The 23,890-nt window shown below is 38.8% G+C and overlaps 1 protein-coding gene across 1 annotated transcript in view; it reads right to left on the bottom strand.

The window, feature by feature from the left end:
- LOC133644113 (E3 ubiquitin-protein ligase HERC2-like) overlaps window positions 1-23,890 on the bottom strand; it is a 163,967-nt gene that overhangs the window by 32,809 nt on the left and 107,268 nt on the right. The window contains exons 45-60 of the mRNA XM_062038431.1: window positions 22,068-22,210; window positions 21,741-22,008; window positions 20,244-20,386; window positions 17,312-17,410; window positions 17,084-17,252; window positions 16,891-17,016; window positions 16,693-16,801; window positions 14,339-14,478; window positions 13,153-13,343; window positions 11,157-11,262; window positions 9,198-9,289; window positions 8,963-9,138; window positions 8,787-8,898; window positions 6,988-7,069; window positions 1,784-2,018; window positions 1,536-1,713 (exon numbers count right to left, since the gene is read on the bottom strand). Of these exons, the coding sequence (XP_061894415.1) occupies window positions 1,536-1,713; window positions 1,784-2,018; window positions 6,988-7,069; window positions 8,787-8,898; window positions 8,963-9,138; window positions 9,198-9,289; window positions 11,157-11,262; window positions 13,153-13,343; window positions 14,339-14,478; window positions 16,693-16,801; window positions 16,891-17,016; window positions 17,084-17,252; window positions 17,312-17,410; window positions 20,244-20,386; window positions 21,741-22,008; window positions 22,068-22,210 (2,369 nt within the window). The remainder of the gene's footprint in view (window positions 1-1,535; window positions 1,714-1,783; window positions 2,019-6,987; window positions 7,070-8,786; window positions 8,899-8,962; window positions 9,139-9,197; window positions 9,290-11,156; window positions 11,263-13,152; window positions 13,344-14,338; window positions 14,479-16,692; window positions 16,802-16,890; window positions 17,017-17,083; window positions 17,253-17,311; window positions 17,411-20,243; window positions 20,387-21,740; window positions 22,009-22,067; window positions 22,211-23,890) is intronic.

Consider the following 23,890-nt stretch of genomic DNA (forward strand, 5'->3'; position numbering starts at 1 on the left):
AATGTGATTTTGGTTTTAATCTGTAACATCATTTCTTACATTTCGAAAACATTAACCTATTTCATATTTCATTAATTGCTAATTATATCACAAACTTTAAAAAATAACTGCAGCTTCTTGCGATTCGGATTTGACAGTTAATTGGAAAGCCCTAATATCTAATTATTATTATATATAATTATTATTATATATAATATTTAATTTATTTTTCATATTTGTTATTTATTTTAATTTTACTTTTATTATATATTGACCATAATAAATGTGGTATAAATGGTCTGTATTTGTCTTGTGATTTGTCTTAAATAATAACAATAGTAATAATATTTTTGACTGACAAAAATTGCCAATAAGAAATTAATGGTATCGGTATCGATGAAAAGGCAAGATAAAGTATCGGTATCGTATCGAATCCTAAAAGTGTGGTATCGCCCATCCCTAGCTCATAGTGATGTTACTAGTAGTTGACTGGGAGGTGTTTATTATCATTTGGGGAGAGTTCGCTGCCTGATGCTCACCTGCTAAACACCTATCTGCTCCACGCTGAAGCGCTGACTACATGCGCTCTGAATACACACTGCTGATTGGCTGGTAACGTTTTGAATACGCACTGCTGATTGGCTGATAACGCTTTGTATAACGCTTTGTGTGTACCAATCAGATGGTTGTGTGGGTGGGACAATGCTGCGTGCTGAGACAGAGGCAGCCGCAGAAGGAGCGAAGCAGCTTGTTAAGACTTTAGCAGCTAAAGTTAGCTTTAGCTTAGAAACTCGTTCGGTACTCCCCCGTACCGAACCAAAAGCCCCGTACCGAAACGGTTCAATACAAAACACGTACCGTTACACCCCTAGCAGATACAAATGACACATTCATGTTTTTGTGTAATGATGACAACGTATACTCGCGCGGACGATTGACTAGTTGATGGTTTTCTTTTCAAATGCTCGTTCATAGCCGTTGTGCTGCCTATGCTATGATAGGCCATTTACGCTCGACACAGTGTGCATACAACAACATTATTAGGCCGTGTATTGAAATACTCCCACACTTTTGACCACTTTTGGCGTGATTTTTTCCCCCTCGCTCGCACAGTCTGCTTTGCGCTCCGCCATGACGGTAGTGTGACGTAAATATGCGACGCGTCGACGCACAAAAACGGCGTCGACGTATTTACGTAACCGATGACGTCGACTACGTCGACGCGTCGTTTCAGCCTTAGTGAACATGCCCGTGACAACTTTTTTGCAATGTGTTGCTGCCATTAAATTCTAAGTTAATGATTATTTGCAAAAACAAATGAAGTTTCTCAGTGTGAACATGAAATATCTTGTCCTTGCAGTCTATTCAATTGAATATAAGTTGAAAAGGATTTGCAAATCATTGTATTTTGTTTTTATTTACCATTTACACAACGTGACAACTTCACTGGTTTTGGGTTTTGTAAATCATCACGACACGCCAAACTCACACGTAATCCAACTAATCGTCACGACAGGCAGCACTCATGCTATCAAACTCACACGTGATGAACGTACCAGTTTGGGCCTGAGCTGGGTGGTGTTGTCCCCGTGTCCGAGGCGGCCGTACTCCCCCAGGCCCCAGCTGTACAGCTCGCCAGAGGAGGTGATGGCGGCGCTGTGAGAACTGCCGCAGGCGATGTCTCGAATGCGTTTGGTCTTCAGAGCTTCGATCAGGCGAGGTTTGTCACAGTTCCTGACAAGTGCACAGAAAGTCACATCCTGCCAGGTGTGGCGGCGAGAGAGAGAGAGAGAGAGCGACTCACATCCTGCTGAAGTGTCCCAGTTTGCCGTCGTCTCCCTCGCCCCAGGAGAACACCTTCCCGTCCACGGTGAGCGCCATGGCGTGGCGTCCTCCCGAGTGCACGGCCACCTTCTTCACCACGTAGTTGCTAAGGGCGCTGATCTGTCGGGGGATGGGGATGGTCCCGCTGGACAGACCCAGACCTAACCTGCCGTTGGTGGCCTCACCGCACGCGTGGATCTTCCCCTCCACTGTGACTGCACAGCAGTGATATGTAGGGGAAGATACACCATGTTACCCATACTGATCACTTCCTGCTTCCTATGACCCATACTGATCACTTCCTGCTTCCTATGACCCATACTGATCACTTCCTGCTTCCTAAGACCCATACTGATCACTTCCTGCTTCCTATGACCCATACTGATCACTTCCTGCTTCCTAAGACCCATACTGATCACTTCCTGCTTCCTATGACCCATACTGATCACTTCCTGCTTCCTATGACCCATACTGATCACTTCCTGCTTCCTATGAACCATACTGATCACTTCCTGCTTCCTATGAACCATACTGATCACTTCCTGCTTCCTACGACCCATACTGCTCCTCAAGACCGATAACTTCCTGCTCCTCAAGACCGATACCAATAACTTCCTGCTTCCTGAGACCAATAACTTCCTGCTTCTCAAGACCAATAACTTCCTGCTCCTCAAGACCGATAACTTCCTTCTCCTCAAGACCGATACCGATAACTTCCAGCTTCTTGAGACAGATAACTTCCAGCTTCTTGAGACAGATAACTTCCTGCTCCTCAAGACCGATAACTTCCTGCTCCTCAAGACCGATAACTTCCTGCTCCTCAAGACCGATAACTTCCTGCTCCTCAAGACCGATAACTTCCTGCTCCTCAAGACCTATAACTTCCTGCTTCTCAAGACCGATAACTTCCTGCTTCCTGAGACCAATAACTTCCTGCTTCTCAAGACCGATAACTTCCTGCTCCTCAAGACCGATACCGATAACTTCCTGCTCCTCAAGACCGATAACTTCATGCTCCTCAAGACCGATAACTTCCTGCTCCTCAAGACCGATAACTTCCTGCTCCTCAAGACCGATAACTTCATGCTCCTCAAGACCGATAACTTCCTGCTTCTCAAGACCTATAACTTCCTGCTTCTCAAGACCGATACCAATAACTTCCTGCTTCCTGAGACCAATAACTTCCTGCTTCTCAAGACCGATAACTTCCTGCTCCTCAAGACCGATAACTTCATGCTCCTCAAGACCGATAACTTCCTGCTCCTCAAGACCGATACCGATAACTTCCAGCTTCTTGAGACAGATAACTTCCAGCTTCTTGAGACAGATAACTTCCTGCTCCTCAAGACCGATAACTTCCTGCTCCTCAAGACCGATAACTTCCTGCTTCTCAAGACCTGTAACTTCCTGCTTCTCAAGACCGATAACTTCATGCTCCTCAAGACCGATAACTTCCTGCTTCTCAAGACCTATAACTTCCTGCTTCTCAAGACCGATAACTTCCTGCTCCTCAAGACCGATAACTTCCTGCTCCTCAAGACCGATAACTTCCTGCTTCTCAAGACCTATAACTTCCTGCTTCTCAAGACCGATACCAATAACTTCCTGCTTCCTGAGACCAATAACTTCCTGCTTCTCAAGACCGATAACTTCCTGCTTCTCAAGACCGATAACTTCCTGCTCCTCAAGACCAATAACTTCCTGCTCCTCAAGACCGATAACTTCCTGCTCCTCAAGACCGATACCGATAACTTCCAGCTTCTTGAGACAGATAACTTCCTGCTCCTCAAGACCGATAACTTCATGCTCCTCAAGACCGATAACTTCCTGCTTCTCAAGACCTATAACTTCCTGCTTCTCAAGACCGATAACTTCCTGCTCCTCAAGACCGATAACTTCCTGCTTCTCAAGACCGATAACTTCCTGCTCCTCAAGACCGATAACTTCATGCTCCTCAAGACCGATAACTTCCTGCTTCTCAAGACCTATAACTTCCTGCTTCTCAAGACCGATAACTTCCTGCTCCTCAAGACCGATAACTTCATGCTCCTCAAGACCGATAACTTCCTGCTACTCAAGACCGATAACTTCCTGCTCCTCAAGACCGATAACTTCATGCTTCTCAAGACCGATAACTTCCTGCTTCTCAAGACCGATAACTTCCTGCTTCTCGAGACAGATAACTTCCTGCTTCCTAAGAACGTTAACTTCCTGCTCCTCAAGACCGATAACTTCCTGCTCCTCAGGACCGATAACTTCCTGCTCCTCAGGACCGATAACTTCCTGCTCCTCAGGACCGATACCAATAACTTCCTGCTTCCTGAGACCAATAACTTCCTGCTTCTCAAGACCGATAACTTCCTGCTCCTCAAGACCGATAACTTCCTGCTCCTCAAGACCGATAACTTCCTGCTCCTCAAGACCGATAACTTCCTGCTTCTCAAGACCGATAACTTCCTGCTTCTCAAGACCGATAACTTCCTGCTTCTCGAGACCGATAACTTCCTGCTTCTTGAGACAGATAACTTCCTGCTCCTCAAGACCGATAACTTCCTGCTCCTCAAGACCAATAACTTCCTGCTCCTCAAGACCGATACCAATAACTTCCTGCTTCCTAAGACCGATAACTTCCTGCTTCTCAAGACCGATAATTTGCTTCTCAAGACCGATAACTTCCTGCTTCTTGAGACAGATAACTTCCTGCTCCTCAAGACCGATAACTTCCTGCTCCTCAAGACCGATAACTTCCTGCTCCTCAGGACCGATAACTTCCTGCTCCTCAGGACCGATAACTTCCTGCTCCTCAGGACCGATACCAATAACTTCCTGCTTCCTGAGACCAATAACTTCCTGCTTCTCAAGACCGATAACTTCCTGCTCCTCAAGACCGATAACTTCCTGCTCCTCAAGACCGATAACTTCCTGCTCCTCAAGACCGATAACTTCCTGCTTCTCAAGACCGATAACTTCCTGCTTCTCAAGACCGATAACTTCCTGCTTCTCGAGACCGATAACTTCCTGCTTCTTGAGACAGATAACTTCCTGCTCCTCAAGACCGATAACTTCCTGCTCCTCAAGACCAATAACTTCCTGCTCCTCAAGACCGATACCAATAACTTCCTGCTTCCTAAGACCGATAACTTCCTGCTTCTCAAGACCGATAATTTGCTTCTCAAGACCGATAACTTCCTGCTTCTTGAGACAGATAACTTCCTGCTCCTCAAGACCGATAACTTCCTGCTCCTCAAGACCGATAACTTCCTGTTTCTCAAGACCGATAACTTCCTGCTTCTCAAGACCGATAACTTCCTGCTTCTCAAGACCGATAACTTCCTGCTTCTTGAGACAGATAACTTCCTGCTCCTCAAGACCAATAACTTCCTGCTCCTCAAGACCGATACCAATAACTTCCTGCTTCCTAAGACCGATACTGATAACTTCCAGCTCCTCAAGACCGATACGAAAACTTCCTGCTCCTCAAGACCGATACCAATAACTTCCTTCTTCCTGAGACCGATACCAATAACTTCCTGCTTCCTAAGACCGATACTGATAACTTCCAGCTCCTCAAGACCGATACGAAAACTTCCTGCTCCTCAAGACCGATACCAATAACTTCCTTCTTCCTGAGACCGATACCAATAACTTCCTGCTTCCTGAGACCGATAACTTCCTGCTTCTCAAGGCCGATACTGATCATTTCCTGCTCCTCAAGACCAATACTGATAGCTTCCTGATCCTCAAGACCCATACGAGAACTTCCTGCTTCCTAAGACCGATACCAATAACTTCCTCCTTCCAAAGACCGATACCAATAACTTCCTGCTTCTTAAGACCGATACCAATAACTTCCTGCTTCCTAAGACTGATACAAATAACTTCCTCCTTCCTAAGACCTATACCAATAACTTCCTGCTTCTTAAGACCGATACCAATAACTTACTGCTTCTTAAGACTGATACAAATAACTTCCTCCTTCCTAAGACCTATACCAATAACTTCCTGCTTCTTAAGACCGATACCAATAACTTCCTGCTTCCTAAGACTGATACAAATAACTTCCTCCTTCCTAAGACCTATACCAATAACTTCCTGCTTCTTAAGACCGATACCAATAACTTCCTGCTTCCTAAGACTGATACCAATAACTTTCTCCTTCCTAAGACAGATACCAATAACTTCCTGCATCCTAAGACTGATACGTTAACTTCCTGCATATCAAGACCGATACGATAACTTCCTGCTTCTCAAGACCGATACAGATAACTTCCTGCTCTTCAAAACCGATACCGACAACTTCCTGCTCTTCAAGACCGATACAGCTAACTGATTGTTTCCACATGTAGTTAGTGCACAGCTGGAGGTAACAGAGAGTAGAACTAAGGTGGACTTGACAAAAGTCAGTTGTGGCCCACAGATTATTTTTAACATCCACATTCTCAAAATACTATTTAAAAAAAACAAAAAGTGGAATGAAAGAAAAAAAGTTGCATTGTTGACTCTAACAATACTTTTTAATTTTAAAACTGTCATGGCTAAAAAGATAATACTGAATCAATGTTATGAATTATTGATCTATTTCAGGCTGCAATCACTTCACATGGAATATTCTATATATTGTATTGGTTCTGAAAATACAAAATATGAAAGTGGCCCCCTGAGTGAAAGAGTCTGGTGTAGATTTAGTCCTGATCTAATATGCCAGCACTAACGTCACATGACCATAAATCCATCTATCAGAGTCCTAGTCCCCTAACTGTGGCCCCCAACATGGGGTATTGTCAGAACAATTGTATCTAAGTTATCACAAGAAGTAGGACAAGACGACCTCTTCATTGAACTGTTTACGACCTTTTCTTTGAACTGTTTGTAATCAAAGGCGATGGCTGTTTACGACCCCCGTCCCTTAGAAACAGCTGTTGCCATGTAATGAGGTAAAGTCCAAATAAAAGAGGAGGCGTACAATCTTTCGTCAGAGCGTGGTGAGACTGTCCAAAGAGTACAGTCCAGACATCTCTCCTCAATCGAGCCAAATTTAATTCTGTCTCTGTTTAATTCCTTGCTTCTTGTCTTGTTTAATAGATGTCATCAGTGTTTGAACCTGACAGGTATGTTCAAAGGGCCGTGGTCATCAGACAACGATGTTGCATTGTAGTCTGGGTGTAGAAGGGAACACAGTCCTACCTGCAAAGAGACTTTTAGAACCACCGGCTACTTGGACCACGTTGAGCGCGGAGAGGGTCTCAGAGAAGGAGGGCACTTTGATCTGTGACAAGATGAAGTGAAAGTATAAGCCTTGTTCATGCAACCCTAATATGGAGAACAACTTTCTTCCTGTTAGACAAGATGCCATCTTTGACCCAGTCCTAGTAGATGAACCTGCCCTATGTACAATACTTTTTATTTGAAAATAAAACCAGATTTACTGCCAACTATCCTTCAGTTGATTACAGTTTAATACAATGCTAACCTAGCATGATGCTAAAATGTAACATTGGCAGGTACAATAGCTCATGTAGCTATGCTAACCTAGCATTAAGTTAAAATATATTGTTAGCCACGTAGCTCACATAGCTATGCTAGTGTTGCTAACCTAGCATGCTGTTAAAATGTGATGTTAGCATGTAGCTCACACAATTATGCTAGTGTTGTTAACATAGCATGATGTCAAAATGTAATGTTAGCATGAAGCTCACACAGCTATGCTAGTGTTGCTAACCTAGTGAGACTATAAAATGTAATGTTAGCATGTAGCCAAAACAGCTATGCTAATGTTGCTAACCTAGCATGATGTTAAAATGTGATGTTAGCATGTAGCTCACACAATTATGCTAGTGTTGCTAACCTAGCATGATGTCAAAATGTAATGTTAGCATGTAGCTCACACAGCTATGCTACTGTTGCTAACCTAGTACGACTATAAAATGTGATGTTAGCATGTAGCTAAAACAGCTATGCAAATGTTGCTAACCTAGCATGATGTTAAAATGTGATGTTAGCATGTAGCTCACACAGCTATGCTAGTGTTGCTAACCTAGTACGACTATAAAATGTGATGTTAGCATGTAGCTAAAACAGCTATGCTAATGTTGCTAACCTAGCATGATGTTAAAATGTGATGTTAGCATGTAGCTCACACAGCTATGCTACTGTTGCTAACCTAGTACGACTATAAAATGTGATGTTAGCATGTAGCTAAAACAGCTATGCAAATGTTGCTAACCTAGCATGATGTTAAAATGTGATGTTAGCATGTAGCTCACACAGCTATGCTAGTGTTGCTAACCTAGTACGACTATAAAATGTGATGTTAGCATGTAGCTAAAACAGCTATGCTAATGTTGCTAACCTAGCATGATGTTAAAATGTGATGTTAGCATGTAGCTCACACAGCTATGCTAGTGTTGCTAACATAGCATGCTGTTAAAATGTGATGTAAGCATGTAGCTCACATAGCTATGCTAGTGTTTCTAACCTAGCATGATGTTAAAATGTGATGTTAGCATGTAGCTCACACAATTATGCTAGTGTTGCTAACCTAGCATGATGTCAAAATGTAATGTTACCATGTAGCTCACACAACTATGCTTGTGTTGCTAACCTAGTGCAACTATAAAATGTGACGTTAGCATGTAGCTAAAACAGCTATGCCAATGTTGCTAACCTAGCAGGATGTTAAAATGTGATGTTAGCATGTAGCTCACATAGCTATGCTAGTGTTGCTAACCTAGTGCAACTATAAAATGTGACGTTAGCATGTAGCTAAAACAGCTATGCTAATATGGCTAACCTAACAGGATGTTAAAATGTGATGTTAGCATGTAGCTCATATAACTATGCTAGTGTTGCTAACCTAGTGCGACTATGAAATGTAATGTTAGCATGTAGCCAAAACAGCTATGCTAATGTTGCTAACCTAGCATGATGTTAAAATGTGATGTATGTCTAAGCTTCCAACCACTTCTGTGTTTGATAAATGGCACCTTGGATCCTTTGAGTCCGCCCAGCTGGTCCTTGTCATTCAGTCCCCAGACAAAGACTTTGGTCCTGATGGTGGCAGCCGACTCCAACCCAGAGGACTTCTTGCGAGCCAGACTGAGGAGGAAGGAGGAGAATGGAGGTCTCAGCTCCGCATGCGTGCTGAAGGCTGTCGTCCTACCTGCCCGTGGCCGGCTTGTCCTCGTCCTCTTCCTCGTTGTCGGACGCCAGGAAAGGAACCGTGGCCAGGTCTTCGTCCTCGGCTCTGACGCGGCCCACAATGGCCAGCCCGTGGATCTTGCAGTCGATACCGGAGCTGCGGCACTGCTTGATGCCCACCTCCACGTACCTGTGATACTGAGGAGGAAGACGGGGAGGGTCAGCAAGTCAACGAGAGGACGAGACAACTGGCAGACCTCTGTGCAGTCGCTCAGCAGAAGGATGCTGGTGTCCGTGGGGTTGATGTTGATGGTCTTCAGCTCCATCAGGTTGTTCAAGGAGCTGCCACCTGTGCAAAACACCATACAAGTCATTTTCCTTTTTCAAAAATAATACATATTGTCCCCTCAATGTTGGTGAACGTTAAAGATCCCGGGGACCCGGACATCTGGGAACGCCTCGGGAAGACCTGGATGAAGTAGCTGGGCTTCTCTGCTTGGGCTGCTGCCCCCGCGACCCCACTTTGGATAAGCGACTTATGACTTACACCACTCAAATATCTGTAGATCAACTTCACATCTATCTGTTGCCATAACAATAACATTTTTTTTATGTTTTATGCAGGGGTTTTTCCAAAGAAAACCCTGTGTGTATGGTGCGCAAACAAGCCCCGCCCACTCTGTTCGTAAGCCGTCCCCATGAAGCGGAGCTTGCGTGTCAGTCAAAAGTGCATATTGTAACCGTGGGAATCATTTCTAGCTTTTTGATGCTGTTTTGCAAGACCCGTGTCACCTGACTTCAAACTGGACACCGCAAGTGAGTCTTGTTTTTTGAAGCAAAATATTTTTCAGCACAGAATTTTAAAGACTGAATTTTTATACATTAATTTTTTATACAAAGTGTTTTTTATACACTGAAATTTTTACACTAAATTTGTATACACTGAATGTTTAACACTGTATTATTTTTTTATACACTGAATTTTTTATACATTAATTTTTTATACACTGAATTTTTTTGACACTAAATTTTTTATACATTAATTTTTTATACACTTAAATTTTTTAACACTTAATTTGTATAAACATAATTTTTTTACTTCATTTAAATTTGTTTTTATTTTTTTACACTGAAATCATCAGCATCATTTGATGTAAAAAAAAACAAAAAAACAAACAGTTAACAAAATTCAAACGCAGAAAATTCAGTTACATAAATTCAGTGTGAAAAAACATTTTTTTTCACTGAATTTTGGTTTATTTTTTATACACTGAATTTTGTATACATTAATTTTTTATACACTGAATTTTGTATACATTAATTTTTTATACACTGAATTTTTATTTATTTATTTTTTATACACTGAATTTTTTACAATGAAATTATCAGCATAATTTGATGTAAAAAAACAAAACGGAAAATTCAAACGCAAAAAAAATTCAGTTACATAAATTCAGTGTCAAAAACAGAATTTTTTTTTGGCACTGAATTTTTATTTTAAAATTTTTTATCACTGTTTTTTTTGACACTGAATTTTCATTTATTAATTTTTTACACACTGAATTTTTATACATTAATTTTTTTATACGCCGAATTTTCAGTCATTTTTATACACAGATTTTTTTTATACACGGAATTTTGTATACATAATTTTTTTATACACTGAATTGTTATTTATTTATTTTTTATACACACATTTTTTTATACACTGAATTTTATATATATTTTTTAAAATTCACTGAATTTTTTTACACTAAATTTAAAAAAACTAATGTTTTTTTACAATGAAATTGTCAGTATAATGTGATGGGGAAAAAAAACGGTTCACAAAATTGAAACGCAAAAAATTCAGTTACATAAATTCAGTGTCAAAAACAATGCTTTTTTTTTTACACTGAATTTTTATTTATTAATGTTTTATACACTGATCTTTTTACACTGAATTTTTATACATACATTTTTGTATACACTGAATTTTTTTATACATTATTTTTTTATACACTGAATTTTTATTTATTTATTTTTTATACACTGAAGTTTTATTTTGGGTCCCCAGGAACTTTAACGGTTACCAAAAGGGAGGGGAGCCCCGATAGTAACAATAAATATTGTATTGGTTTTAAAAGTGAAAAATGTCAAAAATGGCCCCCGCATCTGTAATTTGATAGTGAGCGGCCCTGCACACGCTGATATGAATGTTGAAATGTTGCTTTTACCCGACACCACCACCAGGGAGGGCATGTAGCTGCTGTCTGCTGGGTCCACCACCATCTTCAGCCGGTGCACCAGCACGTCCGGGAAGAGCTCCAGTCGGATCCAGTGCTGCAAGACAAACCCTCACATTTAGTTAGCATGCTTATGTTAGCATGTTAACGTTAGCATAATAACTGCATGTGTTAAGTGTCAGAATAATTGTATCCAAGTTATCACAAAGCTTTGATCCTACCAAGAAGAAGGGTTGTAAAACTCCACTGTGTAGGATGGGAAGCAACATGAAGGTGTTCTGTTTCTTTGATGTATTGTAATCCACAGAAAGATTTTGTCTTGACCCGAGAACTACAAAGCGGAGAGGAAGCAGGGCCAGACTCCCCTCCAGGCATCTTTTCTTTGAACTGTTCTGTGACCGAGGGCAACGGCTGTTTACGACCTTTTCTTTGAACCAACCTTTTCTTTGAACTGTTTGTAAGCAAAGGCGATGGCTGTTTACGACCCCCGTCCCTTAGAAACAGCTGTTGCCATGTAATCAGGGAAAGTCCAACTAAAAGGGGAGGCGTACAATCTTCCGTCAGAGCGTGTTGGGAGACTGTACAAGAGTACAGCCCAGACTGTTCTCCTCAATTGAGCCAAATTTAATTCTGTCTCTGTTTAATTCCTTGCTTCTTGTCTTGTTTAATAGATGTCATCAGTGTTTGAACCCGACATTAAGTACCAAGTTATATGACTCTAAGGTGAAGGCGAGAACATGTGCTAAAAAAGTTAACATGCTACCGGTAGCTTGCTTACGTTAGCATAACAACAGCATTCGTCAAGTATCAAGTTATATGAATCTGAGGTGTACGGCTGTAAAAGGTAGCATGCTTACGCTAGCATAATAACAGCATGTGTCATTTACGAAATCATATGAGGTGTTTGGCTGCAAAATTGGCACAAAAAAATTAGCATGCTAATGTTAGCATGTTAGCATGATAACTGCATGTGTTAAGTACCAAGTTTTATGACTGAGGTTGAGGCTAGAAAATTTGCTTGAAAAAAAGTTAGCATGCTATTGTTAGCTTGCTAATATTAGCATAATAACTGCATGTGCTAAGTACCAAGTTATATGAATGAGGTTGAGGCTAGAACATTTTCTAAAAAAAAAAAGTTAACATGCTATTGTTAGCTTGGTAACATTAGCATAACAAAAGCAATTGTCAAGTATGAAGTTATACGACTGAAGTTAGCATGCTATTCTTAGCATGCTAACTTTAGCATAATAACAGCATGTGTCATTTACGAAATGATATGAGGTGTTTGGCTGCAAAATTGGCACAAAAAAATAGCATGCTAACGTTAGCATGTTAGCATAATAACTGCACGTGTTAAGTACCACGTTATATGACTGAGATGAGGCTAGAAAATTGGCTAAAAAAAAAAGTTAACATGCTATTGTTAGCTTGCTAACATTAGCATAATAACTCCATGTGTTAAGTACCAAGTTATATGACTGAGGTAGAGGCTAGAAAATGTAAAAAAAATAAAAAAGTTAACATGCTATTGTTAGATTGCTAATGTTAGCATAACAAGAGCAATTGTCAAGTAACAAGTTATACGACTGAGGTGTACGGCTGACATTTGCAAAAAAAAGTTAGCATGCTAACATTAGCATAATAACAGCATGTGTCAAGTACCAAGTTATATGACTTAAGTGTAGGGCTGCAAAATATGCTTTAAAAAATTTACCTTGCTAATATTAGCACAACAACAACATGTGTCAAGTAGCAAGTTCTAGGACTCGAAGGTGTTCAACCACAAAATTAGCTAAAAATAAAAAAATAACGAGGATGTTTATGTTAGCATGTGTCATGTCATGCAGCATTCTTTCGTCATCATAAAACTTGATATCCACTTAAATGTTTATAGAGTATAGCAGAAAAATGACAGTACTCAATGTGTTTTTAGTCCTGTCAACAAAGGAGAAGTGGGGAACCGGCAAGAAGAATTGAGGTGCGCCACCTTTCCCTGCGAGCCAGACGACTGCCAGCACTGGTCGCTGCAGTCCATGAGGCGCGAGGCCTGGTTGACGGACGACGACACGCTGAGACTCTTGACGGCACGAGACCACTCCTCTATTAGTGTCCCTCGCTGACTGCTGTGGTGTTTCTTCAGCTGCTTGCCAGAGCGGCCGCAGAAGGCCGGAGACTGACCTGATGACACGTGGAGATTTATACATACATATACTGTATATACACACATATATACATACATATGCTGTATATACATACATACATATGCTGTATATACATACATACATATATATATATATACATACATATACTCTACCGTTCAAAAGTTTGGGGTCACATTGAAATGTCCTTATTTTTGAAGGAAAAGCACTGTACTTTTCAATGAAGATAACTTTAAACTAGTCTTAACTTTAAAGAAATACACTCTATACATTGCTAATGTGGTAAATGACTATTCTAGCTGCAAATGTCTGCTTTTTGGTGCAATATCTACATAGGTGTATAGAGGCCCATTTCCAGCAACTATCACTCCAGTGTTCTAATGGTACAATGTGTTTGCTCATTGGCTCAGAAGGCTAATTGGTGATTAGAAAACCCTTGTGCAATCATGTTCACACATCTGAAAACAGTTTAGCTCCTTACAGAAGCTACAAAACTGACCTTCCTTTGAGCAGATTGAGTTTCTGGAGCATCACATTTGTGGGCTCAATTAAACGCTCAAAATGGCCAGAAAAAGAGAACTTTCATCTGAAACTCGACAGTCTATTCTTGTTCTTAGAAATGAAGGCTATTCCACTAAATTGTTTGGGTGACCCCAAACTTTTGAACGGTAGTGTATATATATATATATATTCATACATACATATATAATTACATACATACATAATTACATACATACATACATACATACATACATTATATATATATATATATATATATATATATATATATATATATATATATATATATATATATATATATATATATACATACACAACACACACAATCATATACATACATACATATATGCACACACACACACACACACACACACACACACACACACACACACACACACACACACACAAACACACACACACACACACACGCACACACACACACACGCACACACACACATTAATATATATATGTTTGTGAGTGTGTGTGAGACTGACCAGGCTCATTGATTCTGCCAAAAGAATGCCTGCTGTTGTGTCTGCGTGTCTTGAAGCAGTTTTCACAGAAGTCAAAGTCGTCACAGTTCCTGCACTTGAACCTGCCACCATATATGGGGAACATCTGACAGCCGTCACACCTGAACACAAAACATTTCACTTCAGGTGTGCAGTCAAAGTATTGGACTGCCTCTCATAAAAAACACACAACTAAATATTGTAGTCCTTGATTACACACAGCTAGTGGTGTCCACAACTGATTACATGGATTGGCATGTAAACTGTGTGATATTGTGCGATACAAGCAGTCCTGCAGCCTGTTTACTTGTGTGTGATATCATGTGCGGTACAAGCAGTTCTGCAACGTGTTTACTTGTGTGTGACATCATGTGCGGTACAAGCAGTTCTGCAACGTGTTTACTTGTGTGTGATATCATGTGCGATACAAGCAGTCCTGCAGACTTTTTACTTGTGTGTGATATCATGTGCGATACAAGCAGTCCTGCAGACTTTTTACTTGTGTGTGATATCATGTGCAATACAAGCAGTCCTGCAGACTTTTTACTTGTGTGTGATATCATGTGCGATACAAGCAGTCTTGCAGACTTTTTACTTGTGTGTGATATCATGTGCGATACAAGCAGTCATGCAGAGTGTTTACTTGTGCAGAGCTGGACAGCCAGTTAACATCTAAATGTGATCCAACAAGCACACAATTTGTCAACAATGGAGCCTCGATTTACAAACTTTAATTGGTTCTTGAACAGACTTAAGAACAAACTTTAATTGGTTTAATTGGTTGGTAAATGGAGGTTCAAATGTACAAAACTTTAATATAGTCTAAGAAGACTTAAGTTGGTAAATGGAGGTTCCACTGTACAAACCTTTTATATAGTCCAAGAAGACTTAAGTTGGTAAATGGAGGTTCTACTTTACAATCTTTTTATATAGTCTAAGAAGACTTAAGTTTGTAAATGGAGGTTCAACTGTACAAACATGTATATAGTCCAAAAAGATTTAAGTGTGTAAATGGAGGTTCCACTGTACAAACCTTTTAAATAGTCCAAGAAGATTTAAGTTGGTAAATGGCGGTCGCAGCGCACAAACTTGTATATAGTCCAAAAAGACTTAAATAGATGAATGGAGGTTCAACTGTTCAAATGTATACATGGTCTAAGAAGATTTAAGTTGGTAAATGGAGGTTTCATCGTACAAAATTATATATAGTCCAAAAAGACTTAAGTGTGTAAATAGAGGTTCAACCGTACAAACTTATATATAGTCCAAGAAGACTTAAGTATGTAAATGGGGGTTCAACCGTACAAACTTATATATAGTCCAAGAAGACTTAAGTTGGTAAATGGAGGTTCAAATGTACAAACTTATATACAGTCCAAGAAGACATAAGTTGGTAAATGGAGGTTCAACCGTACAGACCTTTTATATAGTCCAAGAAGACTTAAGTTGGTAAATGGAGGTTCAAATGTACAAACTTATATACAGTCCAAGAAGACATAAGTTGGTAAATGGAGGTTCAAATGTACAAACTTATATATAGTCCAGGAAGACATAAGTTGGTAAATGGAGGTTCAACCGTACAGACCTTTTATATAGTCCAAGAAGACTTAAGTTGGTAAATGGAGGTTCAAATGTACTAACTTATATATAGTCCAAGAAGACTTAAGTTGGTAAATGGAGGTTCAAATGTACAAACTTATATATAGTCCAAGAAGACATAAGTTGGTAAATGGAGGTTCAACCATACAGACCTTTTATATAGTCCAAGAAGACTTAAGTTGGTAAATGGAGGTTCAAATGTACAAACTTATATACAGTCCAAGAAGACATAAGTTGGTAAATGGAGGTTCAAATGTACAAACTTATATATAGTCCAGGAAGACATAAGTTGGTAAATGGAGGTTCAACCGTACAGACCTTTTATATAGTCCAAGAAGACTTAAGTTGGTAAATGGAGGTTCAAATGTACTAACTTATATATAGTCCAAGAAGACTTAAGTTGGTAAATGGAGGTTCAAATGTACAAACTTATATATAGTCCAAGAAGACTTAAGTGTGTAAATGGAGGTTCAAATGACAAACTTATATATAGTCCAAGAAGACTTAAGTGTGTAAATGGAGGTTCAAATGTACAAACTTATATATAGTCCAAGAAGATTTAAGTAGATACATGGAGGTTCCACTGTACAAACTTATATATAGTCCAAGAAGATTTAAGTAGATACATGGAGGTTCCACTGTACAAACTTATATATAGTCCAAAAAGACTTAAGTGTGGTTCCAGCGTACATGTTTTTCATTGTACAGCCCTGATCAGGGTGAGTCTAAAGTCTGACCTGATCCCAGGGTGCACACTGGGAACCAGCTCCATCTCGGCCAACAAGCCGGTCCAGTGCGACTGCTGAGGGAAGTCCACGATCACGTCCTTCCCGTTGGCACTGAAGGCTGCATTAGAGCGAGGGAGGTGACAGTCTGGGGTTAAAAAGGCACCTACCTGTCCAGGTGACACGTCATGACCCAAAAGACACACTTGCCTTTGACCACGCCCACACTCCTGTGGGTGACCGAGCCCCACTTGTACTTTGGCGTGGTGACGGAAGGTTTCACTATCACTTTGTCGCCGATCTTTATGTGGGAGGGAGAACTTTGAGGTGGGAATCCTGCGAGAAGGAGTGGAGGCGTCAAAAAGATGTCCTGGGCTCCATCGATGGACACCCACTAGCTCACCAATCAGCTCGATGTGGATGTAGCGCACCCAGTAGGTGCCCCCCTTCTGCTGCCAGTCGCACTGCACGTTCAAGTCGTGGAGCCCGTCGCGGTCCAGCTTGATCACTTTGCCCGTGTCTCCGTCGTACACTTCCTCGTACGCCCTGCAGCACTTCACCATCATGCCCACCTGTGGACACGCCCACCACGTCATGTTGACACTAGCCTGGTGTGGCGTCATCCTCTTACCTGAATGTTCTCTCGCACGTAAACGGCATAGTCGTCGTTACTTAGGAAATCTGATCTCTTCTTGAAGGTCTGGCTTTCCGTCACCACTGCACCAGGAGGCTAAACATAAACATACCGTACACGTAAACATACACATAAGCATAAACGTAAACATACACATAAGCATAAACGTAAACATACACGTAAACTTACACATAAGCATATACGTAAACATACAAGTAAACATACATGTAACCATACACAAAACCATACACTTACACGTAACCGTACACTTACACGTAACCATACACATAACCATATTGGTAACCATACACTTACACGTAACCATAAAAGCAACTATCCACATACACATAACCATACACTTACACATAACAATACACGTAAACATCCACATAAACATACACAGCCACGTAAACATACACATAAACATAAATGTAAACATACACGTAACCATACACTTATACGTAACCATACACTTACACGTAACCATACAAGCAACTATCCACATACACATAACCATACACTTACACATAATACACGTAAACATCCACATAAACATACACATCCACGTAAACATACACGTAACCACACATACACATAACCATAAACGTAACCATAAATGTAAACATACAAGTAAACATACACGTAACCGTACACATAACCATATATGTAAACATACACGTAACCATACACATAACCATATATGTAAACATACACGTAACCATACACAAAACCATACACTTACACGTAACCATACACTTACACGTAACCATACAAGCAACTATACACATACACATAACCATACACTTACACGTAACAATACACGTAAACATGCACATAAGCATATACGTAAACATACAAGTAAACATACATGTAACCATACACAAAACCATACACTTACACGTAACCATACACATAACCATATTGGTAACCATACACTTACACGTAACCATAAAAGCAACTATCCACATACACATAACCATACACTTACACATAACAATACACGTAAACATCCACATAAACATACACATCCACGTAAACATACACATAAACATATATGTAAACATACACGTAACCATACACTTATACGTAACCATACACTTACACGTAACCATACAAGCAACTATCCACATACACATAACCATACACTTACACATAATACATGTAAACATCCACATAAACATACACATCCACGTAAACATACACGTAACGATACACTTACACGAAACCACACATACACATAACCATAAACGTAACCATAAATGTAAACATACAAGTAAACATACACGTAACCGTACACATAACCATATATGTAAACATACACGTAACCATACACATAACCATATATGTAAACATACACGTAACCATACACAAAACCATACACTTACACGTAACCATACACTTACACGTAACCATACAAGCAACTATACACATACACATAACCATACACTTACACGTAACAATACACGTAAACATGCACATAAACATACACATCCACGTAAACACACATAACCATACACGTAAACATACACGTAACCATACACTTACACGTAAACATACACTTACACGTAACCATACAAGCAACTATACACATACACATAACCATACACTTACACGTAACAATACACGTAAACATGCACATAAGCATATACGTAAACATACAAGTAAACATACATGTAACCATACACAAAACCATACACTTACACGTAACCATACACATAACCATATTGGTAACCATACACTTACACGTAACCATAAAAGCAACTATCCACATACACATAACCATACACTTACACATAACAATACACGTAAACATCCACATAAACATACACATCCACGTAAACATACACATAAACATATATGTAAACATACACGTAACCATACACTTATACGTAACCATACACTTACACGTAACCATACAAGCAACTATCCACATACACATAACCATACACTTACACATAATACATGTAAACATCCACATAAACATACACATCCACGTAAACATACACGTAACGATACACTTACACGAAACCACACATACACATAACCATAAACGTAACCATAAATGTAAACATACAAGTAAACATACACGTAACCGTACACATAACCATATATGTAAACATACACGTAACCATACACATAACCATATATGTAAACATACACGTAACCATACACAAAACCATACACTTACACGTAACCATACACTTACACGTAACCATACAAGCAACTATACACATACACATAACCATACACTTACACGTAACAATACACGTAAACATGCACATAAACATACACATCCACGTAAACACACATAACCATACACGTAAACATACACGTAACCATACACTTACACGTAAACATACACGTAACCACACATACACGTAACCATACACGTAACCACACATACACGTAACCATACACGTAGCCATAAACGTAAGCATACGTAACCATAGACGTAACCATAGACGTAAACATACACTTACACGTAAACATACATGTAACATACACATAAGACAAAATGTAATATTGAAATATGTTTTTTTTATGTAACATTTAAGAGTGAGCTGATAACAATTACGTTTTGTTTTCTTACACTTCTGAAGATCATTTGCAAGTATTTGTTTCAGTTTGTAACGTAACGTAAGTAAAGTAAAGCTCCACATTTCCAAAAATGCGCTAGCGTGATGCTAATATACATTGGCTTTATTATTGACATGCATTAGCGATTTTACATGGCGATTTCAACACCTCCAAATGTGTTGCTGAAAACTACAACTAAGATGCAATAATAAGTACATTACTTACAGTATTAACACTTCACATGTAAGATTAACTGTGTTATGTTTTGCAGCTCCTACTATTTTTCTTTAGGGAACGAGGAACAAAATGTCTAGTGCGAGTACACGGGGGGGCAGAAGTCAAGATGGCGTACCACAGAGAACGTCGGCTCAACCTCTTCAACTTCCTCTAGCACTTCCTCGTCAGAGTACTCGTCCGACACGGTGTCAGCGTCTGACGCCTCTGAGGTGTGAACATCGGGATGGTCCAGCAGCCAGCACACCAGAGCCTCCACACCTGCTGACAGAACATTGCTCTGATTAAGAAGGAGGAGGTCCAACCTTGCTCTACAAACACTTTCTTGCATTTAATTATCTATTTTCCGCACTTTAGGGCACACCGGGATATAAGCTGCACCGCATATTAGCATATTAGCTAATGCTGAGGACGCTATCTTGATTACATTACGATAGCATGTAGAAATATGCATGAAAACACTCCTACAGACAGCCAACACGGGACACTTTAGTAAGTAAGAATTGTTTTAGTTATACTGTAAAACGTACTAACGTTGCTTGGAGTATTGAATGAAGAATCCATTATAGTAGAAACACTATGGACGGCTAGAAGACTGAACAGTTGTGTCGGAATAATTATATCTAAGTTATCACAAAACTTTGTGTTGCCATGAGTTCCCGGCGAGCAGACAAAAGCTGTTTTTGATCCTACCAAGCAGAAGGCTTGTAAAACTCCACTGTGTAGGATGGGAAGCAACATGAAGGTGTTCTGTTTCTTTCATGTATTGTAATCAACAGAAAGATATTGTTTTGACCCGAGAACTACACTACCGTTCAAAAGTTTGGGGTCACCCAAACAATTTTGTGGAATAGCCTTCATTTCTAAGAACAAGAATAGACTGTCGAGTTTCAGATGAAAGTTCTCTTTTTCTGGCCATTTTGAGCGTTTAATTGACCCCACAAATGTGATGCTCCAGAAACTCAATCTGCTCAAAGGAAGGTCAGTTTTGTAGCTTCTGTAACGAGCTAAACTGTTTTCAGATGTGTGAACATGATTGCACAAGGGTTTTCTAATCATCAATTAGCCTTCTGAGCCAATGAGCAAACACATTGTACCATTAGAACACTGGAGTGATAGTTGCTGGAAATGGGCCTCTATACACCTATGTAGATATTGCACCAAAAACCAGACATTTGCAGCTATAATAGTCATTTACCACATTAGCAATGTATAGAGTGTATTTCTTTAAAGTTAAGACTAGTTTAAAGTTATCTTCATTGAAAAGTACAGTGCTTTTCCTTCAAAAATAAGGACATTTCAATGTGACCCCAAACCTTTGAACGGTAGTGTACAAAGCGAAGAGGAAGCAGGACCAGACTCCCCTCCAGGCACCTGTTCTTTGAACTGTTTTACGACCTTTTCTTTGAACTGTTGTAATCAAAGGCGATGGCTGTTTACGACCCCCGTCCCTTAGAAACAGCTGTTGCCATGTAATCAGAGAAAGTCCAAATAAAAGAGGCGGCGTACAATCTTTCATCAGAGCGTGCCGGAGACTGTACAAGAGTACAGCCCGGATGTCTCTCCTCAATTGAATCAAGTCATTTCCTATCAAATTGAAGAACAACGTGACTACCTGGGACCCCCGATGCACTGCCCGTGGTCCCCGACAGCGACTTCAAGGCGAACTCGATGTTCTTCCTGGGGAAGCCCATCTCCATCAGCTGCAGCACGATGGGGAGCGGCGGCACGGGGGACGTCTTGTGCTTCTTCTGCTTGGGCGGCCTGACGTGCTGCACGGTGACCGGCGTGGTGGCCTCGCTGGAGCTGCTCTCCTCGAACAGTGGAGAGGACGGGTGGGCCGACTCCACCGCCAGGTACTGACACACGGCCAGGGCCGCCGCCTACGCGGGGACGCGGAGGTCAGCAGCAGCGAGGGTTTAGTGAACTCGTGGTGACTCACCTCCATCTCCCGTCTGTCAAACACGGCTTTGATGGGCGAGGGCTGCGTGGCAGCGGACAGAAGCTGCTGCAGGAGGATGAGTGGAGGGAGAGGACCCTCGGGCGACAGGTCTCCTGCGTCAGGCGAGGACGCCACAGGGTCTTCTGCTGGACCACATTTTCACACAAAGAAAAGCTCACACGATACTTTTCTAAAGCACATGACGTTATTAACGTGGTATTAACTTTACAATAAACATGTATTTTTACAGCAGCTCAAACTATTATTATTTATAATCATTAAAACTTGGCTCAGATGTAAACATGCAATGTACTTAATGATAATAGAAAAATGCTAGTATCCACCAAGATAATACAAAACATTTTATTATACTATAATTTAATCGATAATAGATCAAATAATATATTTTCCCATTATTTAATTCATTATTATTTATATGGGGGGAAAAAAATACAATAAAAGTTTATTTTTTTTAAACAAATTAGTTTTTGAAGGCGAGTTTATTTTATTGGAGGAAATTTGGTAATTAAATGTTTTTAATTAAAAATAACAGAATACAATAAATTTAATGTAATATGATATAATGTAACATATCATGTAATTTAATACACTATTGTACAATATATTAATATTTACTTTTTATTTTATATTTTTACCAATTAAAAAATCAAGGAATACAATGCATTTAATATAATATGATATAATGTAACATTATATCATGTAATTTAATACAATATTGTACAACATATTATTGAAGTAAATATATTATTTACTTTAGAATTTACATTTTATATTGTTACCAAATAAAAAATCACAGACAATACATTTAATATAATATGATATAATGTAACATATGTAATTTAATACAATATTGCATATTTTAATATTAACTTTTTATTTTATATTTATATTTTAACCAATTAAAAATCATAGAATACAATACATTTTGTAATTTATTACGATATTGTACAATATATTAATATTAACTTTTTATTTTATATTTATATTTTTACCAATTAAAAAAAAAATCCCGAAATACAATACATTTAATATGATATAATGTAACATATCATGTCATTTAATACTATATTGTATTATATATTAATATTGACTTTTTATCTTATATTTTTACCAATTAAAAATCACAGAATACAATACATTTAATATAATGATATAATGCAACATTAGATCATGTAATTTAATACAATATTGTACAATATATTAAAGTAAATATATTATTTACTTTTTATTTTATATTTAAATCTTAACCAATTAAAAATCATAGAATACAATACATTTTGTAATTTATTAGAATATTGTACAATATATTAATATTTACTTTTTATATTTATATTTTAACCAATCAAAACAAATCACATAATACAATACATTTAATTTGATATAATGTAACATTATATCATGTAATTTAATACAATATTGTATATTTTAATATTTACTTTTTATTTTATGGTTATTTTTAACCAATTAAATTTCCTAGAATACAATACATTTTGTAATTTAATACAATATTGTACAATATATTAATATTTACTTTTTATTTTATATTTATATTTATATCAAATAAAAAAAATCCCGGAATACAATACATTTAATATGATATAATGTAACATTATATCATGTCATTTAATACTATATTGAATTATATATTAATATTGACTTTTTATCTTATATTTTTACCAATTAAAAAAAAAATCCCGAAATACAATACATTTAATATGATATAATGTAACATATCATGTCATTTAATACTATATTGTATTATATATTAATATTGACTTTTTATCTTATATTTTTACCAATTA

The sequence above is a fragment of the Entelurus aequoreus genome, linkage group LG27 (assembly GCF_033978785.1).
Source record: "Entelurus aequoreus isolate RoL-2023_Sb linkage group LG27, RoL_Eaeq_v1.1, whole genome shotgun sequence".
Lineage (NCBI taxonomy): Eukaryota > Metazoa > Chordata > Actinopteri > Syngnathiformes > Syngnathidae > Entelurus > Entelurus aequoreus.